The sequence below is a fragment of the Saccostrea echinata genome, unplaced genomic scaffold (genome assembly GCF_033153115.1).
Source record: "Saccostrea echinata isolate AGI-Se365-2 ecotype Australia unplaced genomic scaffold, CSIRO_AGI_Sech_v1 ptg000004l, whole genome shotgun sequence".
Classification (NCBI taxonomy): domain Eukaryota; kingdom Metazoa; phylum Mollusca; class Bivalvia; order Ostreida; family Ostreidae; genus Saccostrea; species Saccostrea echinata.
The window spans coordinates 6,830,108-6,849,162 of NW_026889753.1; the positions used below are offsets into that span (position 1 = coordinate 6,830,108).

A 19,055-nucleotide genomic window follows, 5' to 3' on the forward strand; every position below is an offset into this window, starting at 1 on the left:
CCTCTTCGAGTTTTGCTAGTAACGCCGGGGGCGACCTATTGGTGCGCCAGGAACTCGGAGTTGTTTTGGGAATCTTGAACATTTTACTACATGTAGCTTTTCCAAGACTTAACCCACCCATCCATATGACGTCATAACAAATTTTAACACTACGCCGCATACTTTGAAACATGATTTTTGTCGATATCGAAAGTATGTGTTTCGATACTTGGAAAGTGCTGCTAGAATCGTTTAGTTACAGTACCCGCATCGTTATTCTTTACAATTCTATCGTGTCCTATCGTGCGTTTATCCTATCGTATCGTGCGTGTATCCTATCGTATCGTGTTTTCCGTTTATCGGGTTTTGCGTTTATCGTGAAAATCGTTTATCAGGTTCTATCGTGTATCGTGTTTTGCGTTTATCGTGTGCATTCGGAAACCCTCGCTTTTTATCTTTACCTTGAAAAGAAACACCCGAGATATCTCGAGTTCATCTTTCGTTTTGTTAATTTATTTAGGATTAATCTAACTGTTGAACAAAAAGAGAAATTAATACTCTAACTCTGGTATATTTTTTAAAGAAAATAAATAAATAAATAAACTTCAAGTACCATCACCAAGCAGAGAGCATAAATCGAGAGTCAAATTCTATTTTTGTACATGAAATAATCGATCTACTATTTGAGTCATTTGTTTTTTTTTTTTTAAATTTGTCGATATGTAAGAAATATTTTTGTCAAAGATAGAAATATTATAATCCCTTTACACAGTCAGAGTCACAAAAGCGAGACCTTTGTTAACTTTGTTTTGATAATTATAGAAACATAAAACATTAGGTATGTGTGCAAAAAATAAATTATGAATAAAAAAAATATCAGTATCTTTATTAAAGACAGGCCACAGAGGTTACGTGTTTTAATCCTGCAAAATGTAGATTTAAAACACGATCACAACGGTATAAGTGTTTCCCAATAATTCCAATGAATAGCAGAGATAACGCTAAAAATAGGTTTCTGCACACCTGTACGCTTTCTCTAAAAATAACAAAATACCGGAAATTGCGTCACACGTGTGTCTCAGTGCATGCTGTTATCGTTGAAAACGTGGGAATGTCGAAGAAAAAATCGGGAAAATTTTGTGTTGCGGCCGGTTGCACTTCCACACACCGGGATAATGTATCTCTTCATGAATTTCCTAAAGAAACTCGCCCGGAAATTCGGAGAAAGTGGATTTCATTTGTAAAAATGAAGAGGAAGGATTTTACGACCCCAACCCAGTTCTCAGTGTTGTGTGAAAAACACTTTGCTCCAAACTGCTATCCTCTGGAATATTCTATTAAAAAGTCAATGGGAATAGAGGTGAAGAAAAAAAATCTTCTACCAGAGGCTATTCCAACTGTTCAAACAGTTGATAGTGACAAGAGAGCAGAGGCCAGTTCACTTTCTCGCCATGAATCTCCCGAGCGTCCTTCGCAACCTAAGAAGATGAGACCGGCATTTAGAAAAAGGGAATGCATGAGGGTAAGTCGATTAAAAAAATGATTGACTTAACACGTTTTTAAATATTTTACAGCTTTAGTAAACATTACATCTATGTGGCATTGGTCATTTAATGAATACCCCCCCCCCCCACCCCCCTCTTCTTTGTAACGTTTTAGCAATGTTGTTAATAAATTTAAACAGTAATAATTGCTTTAATTAATTTTTAATAAATGTTGTTAAAAGGTTATTCAAACGGCCACATCTGCAACGGAAGTTTCTGATGTTCAAATGGAAGATGAAGGTTCTATTCAGTTATCCAATACAGAGGTAGCTAGGTCTTTCCACGTGTTTCCTTTTAATACATGTACAATTAAAAGTTGTTGACAATATTAGAACAAGAAATATACTGAATTATCTATGTATACAGAGCACAACCCGAAGTGTTGGATTACAGTTTGGAGGAAAGTCAGTGCACAAAAGATCTAAAAGATGTCAGACAAAACTGAAGACGATGGATAAAGGTTAAAATCTAAATTTTTAAAGTTATGCTTAAGAAATGAACATATGCCATAAATGCTGTTATTATAACAATTTCCACACTGAGAGAATGTTGTTTTATATTTTAGCAATTCAAGCGAATGTTCAAAAACGTCAACACACTACCAGTATAGGCATACAGTGCAACAGAAATTTAGAGGACATAGAAGACCTTAAAAAACTGAGAAAAAGAAATGAATGGGAAAGAATGAGATCTGAGGAGTGTTCTGAAACCACCCCACATGCAGCAAATTTTACTAGCAAGTGTGTAGACCCTGACTATGAACCGAGCTTATCGGATGATTCACAGTCAGACATTTCCTCGACAACGGAGAGGTAAAAACTTTAAGATTAAGCTTGTAATAGTGCTGTTTATGCATGACTACATAATTATCTTTTTTTTTTTAATTTCAGTGACGCTGAAAAAGCTGTTTGGAAGGAAAGAAAATTCATAGTATTTGAGTCACATCTGCTAGAGTTGTTTAAATCTTGTCCATCATGTGCATCTTTATGCCTATTTCAAATAAAGAAGACCATAGGTTCATTAGTAAAGGTAGATCAAACCTGTGGTACCTGTGGGTATGAGCGTACCTGGGACAGCCAGCCTATGACTGGGTCTGTTCCTTCAGGAAACCTTCTCTTATCTGCAGCAATTCTATTTACAGGTAAATTAATTTTTTTTATCGTATTTTTCCCAATACACAGAAAATCTTACTAGTTTCAGTTATGGCAGTTAAAATTTCTCTTGCAAAAATTTTTAAAAATGATTAAATAGTCAAAATTCATCAATATTTTATGTCTTCTTTTCTAAACAGGGTTACTTCCTTCAAAAGCTCTGAGGTTCATGGAACACATAAATATTCAAACCATTACACCAAATACATTTTTTCAACATCAGAAGCATTATCTGCACCCATCTATCTGCTCTGTTTGGAAAACATTTCAAGATAATTATTTTCAAAAGATGGTTGAGAGTGGTAAAGACTTGACGATTGGCGGAGACGGTCGAGCAGACACACCAGGACATTCGGCAAAATTTGGAAGTTATGCCATTCTAGATTTAGAACTGTCACTTGTGATAAATGTACAATTAGTACAGGTAAATTAATTGCTCTACAATTTACTTATTAGGTACATGTATATAAAAAAGAGTAGAGAGAAAACCATACATTGTATTACTTTATATTTATTCTCACTTCAGAGCAATGAGGTTAAAAGCAGTTACCACATGGAGAAAGAAGGCTTTATTAGAAGCATCAATTTCATAAAAGAAAAAGGATTAAAAATTGCAGAAATTGTGACAGACAGACATGTACAGATCGTAAAGTATGTGCGAGAGGAAATGCCTGAGACTATACACCACTTTGATGTTTGGCATGTTGCTAAAGGTACATGATACATAAATATGAATCCAGTTTTGGTCAAATCGGGAACAGTTCTTTTAAATTTTATGAATGTTTTATTTTTATTCTAGGTTTGAAAAAAAAGTTAACTGCCCTGTCTAAAGAGAAAGAATGTGAAAGGCTACAGCTGTGGATTCGCAGTATTTGTAATCATCTTTACTGGACCGCAGCATCCACTCCAGATGGAAATGGGCAAATGATGCTTGAAAAATGGCAGTCTGTTGCAAATCATGTTCAAAATATACATGAACACAACGGAGATTTATATGACAGTTGTCTACATGGCCCATTAGAGGGTATAGAAAGACACAAGAAGTGGCTTGAGCCTGGTAGGCTAAATTTATTTTATGAATATATTAATTAAAATGAAAAACATTTTAAAGCATAAATCATATACCTCACAATCAATGATATGCTTATAGGAACAAAAGTTGCTGAAAGATTGTCGGACATTGTTATGTCAACACAGATGAAAAAGGATGTTCCAAAATTATCTCCTGGGCAACAAACAGCTTCACTTGAAGGATTCCACTCTGTAATTAATCATTTTGCTCCTAAAATGATTGGGTTTTCCTATCAGGGGATGCTATCAAGGTATAAATTAATTCATTTAGGAAAAAAAATCAAATACATTCATTTCAATTTTTAAATTACACACTCAATTATGATATTTTATTACAGAATTCTTTTGGCTGCACTCCATTACAATGAGAATGGCATGAGAGAACATGCCTCAACAAAAGAAGGAAACAAACGTTTCGACATAATTTTTCCCAAATACAAGAAGGGAGAATACACAGTTCGAGAAGTGAAGGTGGAATGTACTTATGGTATGTATTGTTCTTTCTATTTTTCAAAACAGTTTTTTTTCAATTATGAATTACAAGCGTTAATCAGAAAAAAATATTTTAAAAAATCTTTTATTTGTTCACAGAATATATTGAACGTCTTATGAATTCGGCAGTTTCCCTAGCAGAGGAATATGCTATGAATTCAAGTACAGTGCTTGATGATCAGCCAGTCCCCCCTCCACTTTGTAGTTCATTTGAAAGACCAGAGAAGACACGAGCCATACAGGAAAAAATGTCAAGATATACTAACAGAGCACATGAAAACGATGAATGCGAGTCTTCTGAATGTAGTTAGAATGTTCTTGGCTGTAAATAATGTTAACTGGATTTATTTTTCAAGAATGGTGAATCCAAATATTTGTAATATTTGCCTTAGTTCTGAATATATTTTAATTAGCCAGTTTAAATCCTGTGTAATGTCCGGATTCACTTGGAAACGTGTTCCGTATAAGATTCACTGCGCATGATGGTAGTGGAACCCTTATTTTCCTTCCAAGATATCCCCAAGCCCATCTAGCCAGTTGGCGATATGCTGTGTATCTGTACTTCCTAAAATAAATGTCCAATTTAGTGATGTATATAACAATAAAATACAACAATAAAAATATGCAATACACTAAACTAAACAATAAACATACTCAGAAGAGTCTTCAATGTCTTCCCTGTACTGTTGTTTGTACTGATAGTATGCTATCTGTAGAACATATGTATTTAAACATGCTGGTTGAAAACCAGGATGGGCGGTTATACAATGGACCTCTGAATTTAAGTCTGCAAATAGGTAGTGTATTTTCTCAACTTCGTGACAACATAGTGATTCCGTTGCAGTTGGCATTGGTATGCAATTCCCACAAGTGCACCTATTATAAAACAATTTAAAGAGTGGGTTAATTTATAATTTTGTGTCTGCGGAGTATATTACAGTAAATAATTAATTTCAATTACAGATTTTTTATATATGTTTTTTTTTTAATAAATCAAGGTTAATGTTAAAAAATTTACCAATCAGTGTTTTGTAAGCGGCTGTTTATATTTTCTTGATCATCCGAGTCAGCAGAGTCTGATTCATTTGACCCACTTTCGTATGGCTCAAATCGGAATGGAGCGATGGAATTGGTGTCATAGACTTCGCCAGTAACACTTTCGTCAAAACTAGATGATCCACAGGACAAATCTAGCGTTTGCTCATCTTCAGAACTTTCCGACGGAGATTCATTTTCAGGGTTGACAGATACTTCAGCCATTTCTTTAGAGCACATGGGATTCCTCAAGACCCACGTGTGACGTCACAGATATTGTAAACATTTACACCGGAAGAAGCACTTGGCTGAATTATCGATCGCTTGGGCAGGTGTGAATGAGCATGTTTAGCTATAAATATCTCGGGATCTACGGCATCATTTTACACCGGGTTTTCGATTTTATGATCCAAGCATTAAATTCTTTGTTATCATTGCTTATAAAATATCTCTGTGGCCTATCTTTAAGGCTATCCTTTTTATCAATAACGGAAACAAAAATTCTATGCACGCAAGTTTTGTTGTTCCTTTGTATTATTATTTTTCTCTGATAAGTATATATTATAATATAGATGTTTGCCATTCATATTTAACTACTGCATTTAGAAGATGTAAATAATAAATAAATTAATAAACAAAACCACACAAATTTTTATTATACATCTTACCTACTTCGGCGCGGAGATGAAGTAATATATACCGTAACTTAGTGACAAGTGGAAGCGCTCCCGTGACAAGAGAACTGACACCTACCTGCCTAATCAGTACACTGTCTTCTTGTCAAGTCAAGACCCCCCCCCCCTTCCCCTACATGACCGGCCCATGTGTATTCAACGTAGACATATCTGAACTCTAGCTCTCACCTGGTGTCAAGTACTTACCTTGAACCCTACTGGGTTTCAATGAAATGCATCTACTTATTTTCTGGTTATTCTTCATAATTTTTATGAACAACACTTAATTAACAATTAAAGATTTTATACTAAGAAAATTGGTAAATGTACACTTCCGTTACAGATTAAGAATTGAATAATTGAATCAAACAAAATATAGGCGAGGTTTGTCCTCCAAACTCCGTTGATTTAGTTCATTTGTATATTTTTATGTAATTTTTATAGGTTTACAGTCATAAACGTGATTGGTGTGATCAAATAAAAAAAAATGCGCTTGCGGTACTTCTGGATCTTAGGGTTTTCTGTGTTGTCTGTCGTTGTTACATGTAAAGGCGTCTCAAAGACACATAAAAAAAAATCGCCCGGTTCTAAGGTGATACACAAGACTGGTAAATACCTTGTATTTAATTTTATTCGTGTTTATCGATTGCATATAATATGTGACTATATTGAAGTCAATATATATATATATATATATATATATATATATATATATATATATATATATATATATATATATATATAAACATATATATATGTGGCTTTTTGAATCGGATTTTTTTTTTTTTTTGGGGGGGGGGGGGGGTATGGACTCCCCCTTCCCCGCTGACTGTGCCTCAAATGGGGTTAAGACTTTCATAATTTACAAAGTTTTGTCTAATTTTGCCGATGTCATCCTATATAAGATAAGTTTTGTAACAAATATTACAAAGTCTAATAGCAATAATTGACAATTATTCAATCCGAAAATCCACTTGTCAAATTGTGGAAATTGATTTATTATTTATTTTTGTGTGTGTGTTCTAATATGTTGTAAACAAGTGTACGTAACCATTCAATATTATTTAATACAAAGTTTAAGTACCCAATAAATATATTCATATACATTGTAAGCTTAGTTTACACGTATCTATAGTAGATACAAATTCTGTTATTGTAAATGCTTATAACACAAGCACGCTAAGAAAGCAATATCATTTCTTTGGGGACGGCCGGGGGGAGGGGGTGTGGTCTAAAAAGAAATGTTTTGAAAAGCAAACAAAAATGGCTAAAGACATTATTATTGTCGATAGGCAATATTATATAAGCATTATATTACTACTGTATACTACACATGCTGGTACACTGTAACATTTTTTTTTAATTTATACGACTGCATGCTCCCTTCTAGCTTAATCTTACAGGCTTATAAAAATACCAAAATAAATACAAAAGAATGGAAATGCGATATTTTTTCGGATAATAGATGATGACAGATCTAGTGACGTTTATCAATTTTATTAAATTCGATTTTTTTCGCATGTCTCCTTCCTCATTTATACATATACATGTACAATGTATGTACTTGGAATGTACTTGTAATATGTTAATAATTTCTATGTGCACGGGATATGTGTGACATATATATTATATATAGGAGAGATTAATTATTCACAGTCCAGTGCACGGTCTGTCTCAATGCAACTAGCAATTTCAGCAATTTAAAAACGTAAAAAAAATTAATTAATTTATATAAAATATAAATCAAATTCGTAAAAACTTGGAGGAGAAAGCATTAACCTTAAAATAATTATAACAATAATTTTTCAATACCTCTGCCCCCCCCCCCCTAATTTTTTTTTTTTTTTTTTTTTGGTAAGATTTGAATTATTAAATACAAACTATTAAAGCCGATTTTGGATACTTCGCAGACTTCTAGCAAAAGATATTGAATCCAAATATTTCATTTTTTTTAATGTTTTTTCCGTAAAAATAATCAATGTTTGTTATGAATTTCATAAGGTTTTATTTGTTAAAATAATGAATATATTTATAGCGTTTCGTGAATTTATTGCACTTGGGTGTAAAACTTCGCTTGTCTACGGACTCAAAATTCAAATTTAACGATTCGAAGGAATTTCGACATTTGTATAATTACACAAAAAATCGCCTAATTTCCATCATAGAGTGGAATTATTCTTAAAATAATTACAGTTTGAATTTAATGACGATCAATTTTATTGACTAAAACACCATATCTTTTACAAAGCATAATTACTTCAAATGTTTTATCATGATAAATTTAAAATGTTTTATCATTTCGATTTGCGGCTTTGTAAGTAATTAAAAGTATCATACTATAGTATATCAAAAAGAAACTTTTCGTCTTGTCAAAAAAACCTTTCGCATTGTGAAACAATCCTATCAGGTTTTGCGTTTATCCTATCGTGAAGATCGTTTATCAGGTCTATCGTGTTTTGCGTTTATCGTATTTTGCGTTTATCGTGTTTTGCGTTTATCCTATCGTGCGTGTATCCTATCGTATCGTGCGTGTATCCTATCGTATCGTGCGTTTATCCTATCGTATCGTGCGTGTATCCTATCGTATCGTGTATCCTGTAAAGAATAACGATGCGGGTACTGTAACATAAATTAATGAAAATGCTTTGATCAAATTTACAAATTGTAAACATTTTGGTAAGATTTCGTGCGAAAGAGTGGAGTTATTATTTTTGTTATACTTTTCATGTCAAATAGTCAAACTTAATTGGTTTAAAAGCATTTGTTAAAAAGTACTGTTATCCTACAACGTGCGTAAACCACGCTCTCCCAGTACGGTTGACAATGTTTGACATCCGGTTATATAAAAAAAATGTTAACTGCGCAGAATGTGCGTGTACGGTTAACTCTGGCTTTTTCTTTGCATTCTAAATACATTCAGTGCAACAACAAAAAATTTACATTTTTATTTAGGGTAACATGAAATTGTTATCCCGCGAAAACCATTGCTGACGGAAGAGTCATTTATGGCATAAATTTTAAGTGGATGCAATGACAATGTCGATAGTGTTGGAAATCTTTCCAGTCCACAGTGTAACAATGTAAATGTGATGGGACTTTTTAACCATACACAGAGACGTAAGCGTAGTCATGGGCATCGGTCTAAGAATAAACCTTTAATACACGACGTCTCTTTTGATTCATTACTACCTTACGTAAGGTCTACATCATATTCGCACCAAACTTTACTCTGTCCCTTTGAAACTTTTACATAGTCTTCTTGAAAAGGTCAAGGAAAGTCCATTTTTGATTCCTCGACACCAGAATAATTATAGTCTCGGATCTGTGATTATGGATATTATGGTGCAAACGGACTGATTTTACACACATCTTTTATTTTCCATTTTTACAGTGTTCTTTTTTAGTTATCTCCCCATGACTTTACGCGGGCTTATACAGTACACAATACAAGTATATTTTGTGGCCAGCTCGCGTTTGTTATTTGTTCGCTATATATTAGCGGGGTTTGTGGTGCCGTCAACTAAAAGCACTACAACTGGTGTCACATAAGTGGGATTCGTCCAGGATTGTTCCACATCAGGAAGGATACTTGCTACTTTGACGAGTTGCAGATTGTGAAAGCGAAGCGCACGTGTTTCACGTCAATGTATGGGGGTGCAGATTGGGAATATCTCGAGGTACTCAGTAACTAGTCACTGCCGTGTTCAGAAAAACCTTGTTTCTTTAATTCAATATTAAACATGTACTAATTTTGATTGACTTTATCGTACAAACAAATCGTATGTTTATTGATGTAATCTAATCATAGAATTAAAGGTCTAGAGGTACAGGGTGTTTACAAATTAAACAATACTCGCATCAATTTTTTAGATAAAAAGCAAAACAATTTTAACAAGTAGAGTTTTCGAGTAAATTATAAGTAAATTCATTAAGATTATTGGAAATAAAATTTTATTCATTTATTTTGAGAAGAATTAAATAATTAGAAGTAATAAAATTATAAAAAAAATCACGCTTAAGAATTTGCATGCCCTTGGTGCTCACAGCGATCACTTTGGACATCAAATTATTTTCATTGTTCACTGCGAACAAAGTTTATTGTAGCGGTCAGAAAAGGATTTGGTGCATTTCCTAGAGTCACGACCATTGGTAGTTCCACAGGAACAGTCACAAAGCATAGCAATTTTGCTCTCTGACAGTAAAGGCATTCGATTGGAGCAGATAAGACAGGACACATCCTTGCCACTCATCTTCCTGTATAAGAAGGGGGCAACGACCAAGGAGCTAGTAGACGTATTGATACAAGAGTTCCCTCATCTTGCTAAAGAACACAAGCCAGTAGCAGTTTATTTTTGGGGTGGAACTTGTGATATAACAAAACCAGAAGTCTCTGACGAGACTGTAGCTCTACTGGTTGTATTTATAAAGGAAGATAAAAGTAGCACTTTAACTTGAAACTTTGCAACAGCAATAAACAGAATAATGATCCTTGGTTTAGTCTCTTTTGTGGCAAGATTTATTATTATATCGGACTAAAATTTCTATTTTTAGTAACCATGGCAACACTGTTCATCGAAATCCGAAACTGGTACAGAGAATAATGTATCTTAGTGTAATTTACTTGTGTGCTAAGTAATACTAAAATCAGACCAAGACTGTAGGGGTAGCATTTTGAAGGTATTTCAAGGAAATTTCTATTTTTAGTAACCATGGCAACAATGTTCATCGAAATCAGAAAATCAATATAAAGAATTATGTATCTTAGTGTAGTCTACTTGTTTGCCAAGTTATACTGAAATCAGACCAAAACTGTAGGAGGAGTAGCATTTTGAAAGTATTTCACAGAAATTTCTATTTTTAGTAACCATGGCAACACCGTTCATCGAAATCAAAAACCGATATATAGAATTACGCATCTTAGTATAGTCTACTTGTGTGCCAAGTTATATTGAAATCAGACCAAAACTGTAGGAGGAGTAGCATTTTGAATGTTTTTCACAGAATTTTCTATTTTTAGTAACCATGGCAACACCGTTCATTGAAATCAAAAACCGATACACAGAATTATGTATCTTAGTGTAGTCTACTTGTGTGCCAAGTTATACTGAAATCAGACCAAAACTGTAGGAGGAGTAGCATTTTGAATGTTTTTCACAGAAATTTCTATTTTTAGTAACCATGGCAACACCGTTCATTGAAATCAAAAACCGATACACAGAATTATGTATCTTAGTGTAGTCTACTTGTGTGCCAAGTTATACTGAAATCAGACCAAAACTGTAGGAGGAGTAGCATTTTGAAAAATTGTTTACAGACGGACGGACAGACAGACAGACAGACGGACGACGGACACCTTACTATCGCATAAGCTCTTCTGGTCTCTGACCAGTAGAGCTAAAAACAAGGAAAATATATTAACATTCGTGGTAAGGCGATTGATGCAGTGCCATCTGTCGTGAAAGAGATACACAGGGCCAAAGATTTTATTCTTGGGAATAACTGCCGAATTAAGTTTATTGGCATACCTATTTATTTAGTTTCTCTGTACAACGATATCAAGGGGCATCAGAATCCAACAATATTCCTCGACTCGGACCAAGAAGTTGAAAAACAGGTAGATCTTCTCAATACACATATTGAACAGATAAACCGAGAGCTAGGTCCAAACACACTTAAATTCAACGCTAACCTTCGGGATTCCAGACGGGGCAAAAAGAGATACTTCTTTGAGTTGCTATCAGACGCACCCAAGCTATCTTTTGTCCCAGAAGTGGTTAAAGCGACTTGAGTTTGACATTATTAAGGAGTGTTACACCCCATGTGATACACTTGAGGTAGATGAACAAGAGTTCCTCTCATTCCAACATGACGAACGAGGCCGAAAACACTGATGGTGCAATGATGAAGGATACTAACTATAGTGACAGCGGAATAGCGACTGATAATAGAAATGAAGATGACAACGTCTGGCTGCACAAGACACTTGAGTCTTTCAGTTCTTCTTTTGACAGACAGCAGCAACAAAATCAAGAATTATTTGCGCAAACTATGCAGGAAATAAAAGAATCTTCAACAAAACAGATTGCTATACTGCAAGCCATGTTTCAGAAATTTCTTGAGGAATCAAAGGAAGAGATACGTCATTCCCTAAGAATCCCAGAATTTGCTTCAACCCCAAGGCCACGTGCGGCTTCGGGATTGATGCAGATTGGACAGTATCCTCCGGTTAGTTCACAGGTTTCAGATGTTGCACCAACCCCAAGGTCACATGGTCATGCGACTTCTGGATGGGCACCATCATCTCAGCAACCTTTTATTTGCAGGTTATGCACCTGACTTCACCTCAGACCGAAGGGGAACAGACCGAACATTTGACGAAACCTTGCGTGTCATTGAAGCTAGGGAAGGACAGAGACCCTCTCCTTATCAACCTAGCTCCCGAGGTGGACCCAGATCCTTGGAGAACAACCAAGCAGCACCAAGAGGTCCTCGGACTAAACTCCCGACATATAAAGGCAAGGAAGATATTGAAGGTTTCCTTGTTCATTTGAAAGACTAGCAGAGCGGTATAACTGGACGGAAACTGAGAAAATAGACCGCCTCTATGAAAGTCTGAAGGGTAAGGCAATGTGGTATGTCTACTCCTTGCCTAAAGCATAACAGCCAACTACATTTCAATACGCGACAGCCTCACTAAACGCTTTGGGCGCAAAGACCACCCAGCCACTGTTCGCAGGAAACTGGCAGAGATTAGACAGAAAGGAGAGTCAAATGATGAGTTTGGTGAAAAAGTGCGTCGCTTTATTACCCAAGCTTTTCCTGGTACTGACTTGGAAATGCAAGATCAACTTGCAGCAGAATCTTTCTTAAGAGGATACAGGAATACCCGGATTGCATATGATGTGCTAAACAGAAACTCTAAGACACTTAATGAAGCAATAGAACTTGTCACATATCAAGAGCACAATTACAGGGCCACTATGGGGCGAGATAATGACTATCAGAAGCGAGAAAGGACTAGGAGGGTAACCTGGACAGATGATTCTGATGATGATTTTCCTCCTGATGATGATGCAGAGACTCTTGGAGTGCAGTGGATTCAGAAACCCACATATATTACCATGGAGCGGCTAGACCACCGTCTTAAGCAAATAGAATCACAACTTAAACGGAATCAGGAGAAAGAGAGAGTGAAACGTGACCACCTACTAAAGGATATAGAAAATAGATGTTTTCAATGTGGACAGACTGGGCACTTCAAAAGTGACTGCAAATCTCGACCCCAAACAGTCAAATTGCAGGAACAGAAATTGCCAACAGTAAAGGAAGAGACATCAAAGACAGCAGAACAAATCAAGTGCACAAGGCTTCAGGGAGCAGGAAAGGGGATCATAATCCTTGTCTTTGTGAATAATGTACAGACCAAAGGTGTTGTGGATACTGGTGCAGATGCTACTGTTGTCTCTTCTACCATTGCCCAAGAGGCAGGGATTGTTACTACTAACTGCCAGCAAATTCGACTTATGAATGCGGAAAATGGTGCAGAAATGACTGCATTTGGAGGTGTCACTGCGACAATCCAAATTGGCAGCCAATCAACCCATTGGCCAGTATATGTTGCACCAATACGGGATTCTGTTTTAATTGGGATGGATATTCTTAACTCCCTAGAAGCTGTTATATTCACAGGACAAGGTAACCTTCGCATTGGAAGGGAAATCATATCTGGAACCCTAAGCTGCGATAACAGTTACCCAGCTTGCAGCTCTGTAATGGTCGATGAAAGCTGTTGGATACCTCCAAAGAGTGAGAAGATTATCGTTGGAAGAGTAAAGGTACCACAAAGAGGCATATTGTCTATCTTAGACAGTTGCAATGATGATCTTCCTAATGGTGTTTTGGTTGGATCTTGCTTAGTCAATATGGAAGACAAAGTACCTGTTCGGGTTTTAAGGAGGAGAAGGACCTTGAGCTGAAAAAATACTTGTCATTCAATTTTTTTCATATTTTGTACATTTCTAATTAAGTATGTCCCACATATCTTAAAGCAGTTAAATCATTAGGTTTCTTACCCTATTTTGGAGATATTGATTGACAAATACTATGCCCTACAGTATCTAAGTGGAGTTTTAATTCTCCGTGTTTTCGGGCGCATTACTCCGTCCATAATAGGATTTTTTAAGCATACATAAAAAATATCAAAGTGGACATGTACCTTTTAAAATATTTCAGAGTATAACTAGGTTTTAAAATTCGAATAAGCAAGTTTTGTCTATCACACTGCATCTGGATAGGGAAAATAACGCACTTTTTAAGACAACTTAAACAATAAAAAACGTAATTTACAAAAAATTCTATCGTTCAATATTTTTTTAATTTACGTTGAAATGCAAATCCTTCAAATTATTGATTAACTGTAAAAGTTTCGAATGATGAAGCTGACCTCATTATTTCACAGGACATCGTTAAAGAGGACATAAGCATGACAAAAACGTGTCATGTTACATTTTTTGAGTACGGGAAAAACCAACTATGACGTCACACGTAAGCTAAATAAGGGAAATAAGATATACCTACATAAGGTTTCCGTCATCAGCCATGCAAAAATAATTTTTGTGTTCCCCGTTTCTCAAAATATTTCATCATATACTGATTATGACTTGTTTTTACATAATAATACCGCCCCTCTGCTCACCGAGTATGATCTTGCTGTACTAACAAATCATGTATGACGTCACCGACTTGTTGGACGCGCAGTTTAGAGAAACAGAGGAGTGGATCAATCTTTTTCACAATTTGTTAATGTTTACAAGAATGTTAAAACTCTTTAATTTTTTTTTTATATAAGATGGTTATTAAAGTTAAAAAATTGTCAAAAAATTATACAAGAACTGATGCTTTACACGTTTTGCGCTTATATAAACGGAGATTATGAGGTAGTTAAACAGAGTCATGTGACCATGTGTCCTTCATCCCCTTAAATGTCAGACACAAGAAAATTCGCCTTGCTAAGGGAACCCATTTGGGAAAGTTGACAGAAGTCAGTGAGGATATTGGTTCAGCAGCAGTAAGTGTAGATACAGCACATCAAATTGAAGTTGATGAAACGATAGGTAGAAAAGCTGAAAGTGAAACTGTTCCAGCCCACTTACTGGAGCTTGCAGAGAAATCTTCCAAGAATATGACGAAATCTGAACAACAGGCACTTGTCAGCCTACTCTTTGAATTTGAGGATATTTTCTCCAGAGAGGACTATGACCTTGGTACTTTTACTGCAATTAAGCACCAAAAACACAGATGGAGCAAAACCTATCAGACAACCTGCGAGACGAACACCTCTAAGTTTTCAGAGTGAAGAAGCAGACTATTTGAAAAAGCAATTGGAAAATGGTGTGGTAGTCTCCTCAAGCTCCGCATGGGCATCTCCTGTAGTGTTAGTCCGAGAAAAAGATGGTGGAGTACGCTGGTGCGTGGACTATCGGAAGTTAAATGAAGTCACACAGAAAGATGCTTACCCTCTGCCTAAGATTGAGGAGTGTCTTGACATCTTAGGGGGATCCAAACTGTTCTCCACACTGGATCTAATGAGTGGGTATCACCAGTTTGAAGTTCTTGAAAGTGACAGACCCAAGACTGCATTTATTACCAGACATGGCTTGTTTGAATACACAAGGATGCCTTTTGGGCTCTGCAATGCGCCCTCTACTTTCCAACGGGGAATGGAATTGGTTTTAAGAGAACTTCAGTGGATCATCCTTCTTATCTACCTAGATGATGTAATTATTACAGGAAGTACATTTCATGAACACTTAAGTAATCTTAGAAAGGTGTTTCTCCGATTTCGGAAATTTGGACTAAAGTTAAAGCCAAAAAAAAATGCAGCTTATTCCAAGAGGAGGTTGTATTTTTGGGTCACGTTGTAAGTAAAGATGGGGTTCGTGCGAATCCCTTGCTGATTCAAGATGTGCAGAGATGGCCAATTCCAAGAAGCCTCAAGGAGCTCCAAGCCTTTTTAGGGTTGACGAACTACTATCGCAGATTTGTGAAAGGGTATGCTGATATAGCTCGTCCTTTACACAACCTCACACGCAAACGTGTACAGTACCAATGGGGTGAAGAACAGGCGACAGCATTTGAGGAACTAAAAATTGCTCTTACTTCAGCTCCAGTCCTTGCATACCCACTTGCTGAGGGTACAATGATTCTTTACATGGATGCTTCCAATTTCAGCATTGGAGCGGTCCTCTCTCAGGAACAGGATGGCGTTGAAAAGGTGATTTCTTTCTCCAGCAGACGCCTAGGACCTGTACAGGAGCGGTACTGCGTCACTCGACGAGAATTGCTCGCAGTGCTTGCCTTTTGTCATCAGTACAAACATTATCTGTTAGGCAGAAAATTCCTCCTCAGAACTGACCACAGCAGTTTGGCATGGTTATTTCGCTTTAAATCACCACAAGGTCAACTGGCTCGGTGGCTCGAAGAATTGAGTCAGTATTCTTTTGTCATTCAGCACCGAGCAGGAAAATCACATGGGAATGCAGACGCCTTATCTCGTCTAGATAAGACAACTTGTGATTGTTACAGTGCTGGCTATTGTTCGAAGTCGTTACCTTGTGGAGGGTGTGCATACTGCCAGAGAGTTGAAGAGCAGTGGGACAGATTTACAGATTATATTGTACCACTGACAGTTCGTGAAGTAAGACCCTCTGAGCCTGCTTCTTGCAACTGGTTGGAACAGGAGGATTTAAAAACCGCACAATCTGAGGACAAAGAAGCACAACTCGTAACCAACTGGTTGTTACATGACAAACCGAAGTCATGTGACGTAAGAATCCTTGGCCCAGCAGCTAGGAGTTATTTCCTCAATCTTCAGCAGTTTCGTCTGGTCAATGGGCTACTCCACTACGAATGGTTGCAGGATTCAGACACACAGTCACTGCAACTATTTGTGTAAAGATCACTCAGGCGTAAAGTAATAGAGAGTTGTCATGATCCACCGTACTCTGGACACCAAGGCGAAAGAAGAACTCTGGACAGAGTAAAACGAAGCTTCTATTGGTATGGTCTGACAGCAGATGTTCTGCACTATGTATCAAGTTGTGCCATACGTGGCACGGAAAAGAAAGCTTCGCGTAAAAGCAAAGCAGCAATGCAGTCCTATATTTATGGTGCTCCACTAGATCGTTTGCATATTGACGTGCTTGGACCCTTCCCTGCAAGTTCAAGTGGTAATAAGTACATTCTGGTAATAACTGATCAGTTCACCAAATGGGTAGAGGCGTATGCTGTTCCTGACCAATGCAGTGAGACAACAGCAAAAAAGCTTGTGGAGGAGTTTATAGCTAGGTTTGGCGCCCCTCTCGAGATCCATACTGATCAGGGTAGAAATTTCCAAAGTGACCTGTTCAGGACTGTGTGCAAATTGCTAGGAGTTGCACAAACAAGGACCACACCTTATCATCCTTCCTCTAACGGTCAGGTTGAACGTTTCAATAGGACTGTTTTGCAAATGATCCGGTGTTATGTTGACAAAGAGCAGAAAACTTGGGATGAGCAGTTGCCCCTCTGACTCTCTGCATACCGAAGCACTCCACACAAAGCCACAGGAATATCCCCCAACTTTATGATGTTAGGTAGAGAGGTACACCAACCGGCCGAACTAGTTTTTAAGAACCCAGAGACAATTCGAGACCCACTGGACACCCCAACGTACGTTGAGAAGCTTCAACATGCTCTGAGCACAGCCCATGATGTTGCGCGAAAATCTCTTCAGCAGGCACAGATAAAGCAAAAGCGTCTTCATGATCTGCGTGTTTCCAGTAAGCAGTACGAAGTCGGTGATTTGGTTTATGTCAACAAAATGGCTAAACAAGTAGGTAAGTCACTCAAGTTGCAATCTGTTTGGGAGGGGCCTTTTATCGTCAAAAAGAAATACGGGCCTGTTTTGTACGAGGTACAAGGACGAAAAAAGTCGGCTGTGATTCATCACGATCGTCTTAAGGCATATACCTCTGATTTCGTACCTGGCTGGGTCAACAGATATAGTCTCCCAGAACAAAACGACTTGGAAACCATACAGGTACATCAGGGTGAAGTGAACGGTGAAACAGACAGAGCGCCCAACCAAGAAAACATGGACTCAGATGATTCCTTGGAGACACCTGAGCAAGAGATTATTGTTGAACAGGAATCGAGGCCACTGCGGACTCGAGATGGCCGTGAAATACATCGCCCAGATCGTCTTAACCTTTAGTGGACTTAAAGGAGCCTAGATGGGGGGCAGTGTGGTGCAAACGGACTGATTTTACACACATCTTTTATTTTCTATTTTTACAGTGTTCTTTTTTGGTTATCTCCCCATGACTTCACGCGGGCTTATACAGTACACAATACAAGTATATTTTGTGGCCAGCTCGCGTTTGTTATTTGTTCGCTATATATTAGCGGGGTTTGTGGTGCCTTCAACTAAAAGCACTACAATATTGCAAATCATAGGCTTTTTAAACCCCCACGTTTTACCGAAGACGGAGAGCTAAAACATTCCGTTTTTTCCTTAAACTTCAATATGCCAAGAAAGGAATTGACGCGGTTAATATAAGTAATATTCTTAATCACAAAAGGATCCAGTCTTGTATTCCAACGTATTTCAAGTTAAAGACTACACCTTGTATTTCCTACAAATATATATCGACTATTGCTTCCAAACTTTTTAATTACAAGAAAACTTTACAGTGCCTGGATATCGAATATCAAAAACATAATCCTCCATCGTGTACATGTTCTTCTTCACCCTATAACTATAGTCCTGCTTGACACGTTATTACGGGTGACGTAAATATAGTTAATAATGAGGACCTTATATCACTAATTTTAAAAGGTCCTAAATATAGGTAAGCCCGATCCTTCAACTGGCGTCGGAATTTCATAAATATTATGGATTCTGTAGAGGATTACGCCAGGCGATGGGCCAGACATGAAAAAGACGACCTTGATACTTGAAGCAGAATTTGTCCAAAATCTTATACGTGAAAAGAAGAAAACACTTGCTGTGGCCTTCAACTTGACATTTAGATATACCGACGACGTATTGTCAATTAACAATGGTTATT

At 37.0% G+C, this 19,055-nt stretch overlaps 3 protein-coding genes across 3 annotated transcripts; 2 read left to right on the top strand and 1 right to left on the bottom strand.

The window, feature by feature from the left end:
- The first annotated feature begins 1,087 nt into the window (after window positions 1–1,087).
- LOC133179285 (THAP domain-containing protein 10-like) lies at window positions 1,088–2,339 on the top strand. The gene is made up of 4 exons (XM_061314073.1): window positions 1,088–1,501; window positions 1,706–1,789; window positions 1,890–1,983; window positions 2,089–2,339. The coding sequence occupies exons 1-4, from the start codon at window positions 1,091–1,093 to the stop codon at window positions 2,337–2,339; spliced, it is 840 nt and encodes a 279-aa protein (XP_061170057.1). The 5' UTR covers window positions 1,088–1,090.
- Window positions 2,340–2,416: 77 nt separating this feature from the next.
- LOC133179442 (uncharacterized) lies at window positions 2,417–4,583 on the top strand. The gene is made up of 7 exons (XM_061314198.1): window positions 2,417–2,664; window positions 2,815–3,098; window positions 3,201–3,387; window positions 3,474–3,731; window positions 3,825–3,996; window positions 4,084–4,232; window positions 4,337–4,583. Exons 1-7 carry the CDS (start codon window positions 2,607–2,609, stop codon window positions 4,546–4,548), a joined length of 1,320 nt encoding a protein of 439 aa, XP_061170182.1. The 5' UTR covers window positions 2,417–2,606; the 3' UTR covers window positions 4,549–4,583.
- A 59-nt stretch (window positions 4,584–4,642) lies between these two features.
- On the bottom strand, window positions 4,643–5,509 carry LOC133179287 (P2X purinoceptor 7-like). Its single transcript, XM_061314074.1, has 3 exons — window positions 5,256–5,509; window positions 4,892–5,113; window positions 4,643–4,802 (listed from the first exon to the last, which is right to left on the bottom strand). Exons 1-3 carry the CDS (start codon window positions 5,495–5,497, stop codon window positions 4,643–4,645), a joined length of 624 nt encoding a protein of 207 aa, XP_061170058.1. The 5' UTR covers window positions 5,498–5,509.
- Window positions 5,510–19,055: the final 13,546 nt, after the last annotated feature.

Excerpts from the sequence above, each read along its gene's own strand:
- LOC133179285 (XM_061314073.1), top strand. The coding sequence starts at position 1,091 with ATGTCGAAGAAAAAATCGGGAAAATTTTGTGTTGCGGCCGGTTGCACT. Across the intron at positions 1,502-1,705 it reads GAAAAAGGGAATGCATGAGG|GTTATTCAAACGGCCACATC; the intron begins GTAAGTCGATTA and ends TGTTGTTAAAAG. Across the intron at positions 1,984-2,088 it reads ACTGAAGACGATGGATAAAG|CAATTCAAGCGAATGTTCAA; the intron begins GTTAAAATCTAA and ends TTTATATTTTAG.
- LOC133179442 (XM_061314198.1), top strand. The coding sequence starts at position 2,607 with ATGACTGGGTCTGTTCCTTCAGGAAACCTTCTCTTATCTGCAGCAATT. Across the intron at positions 3,099-3,200 it reads TAAATGTACAATTAGTACAG|AGCAATGAGGTTAAAAGCAG; the intron begins GTAAATTAATTG and ends TTCTCACTTCAG. Across the intron at positions 3,388-3,473 it reads TGTTTGGCATGTTGCTAAAG|GTTTGAAAAAAAAGTTAACT; the intron begins GTACATGATACA and ends TTTTTATTCTAG.
- LOC133179287 (XM_061314074.1), bottom strand. The coding sequence starts at position 5,497 with ATGGCTGAAGTATCTGTCAACCCTGAAAATGAATCTCCGTCGGAAAGT. Across the intron at positions 5,114-5,255 it reads CGCTTACAAAACACTGATTG|GTGCACTTGTGGGAATTGCA; the intron begins GTAAATTTTTTA and ends GTTTTATAATAG. Across the intron at positions 4,803-4,891 it reads GACATTGAAGACTCTTCTGA|GAAGTACAGATACACAGCAT; the intron begins GTATGTTTATTG and ends CATTTATTTTAG.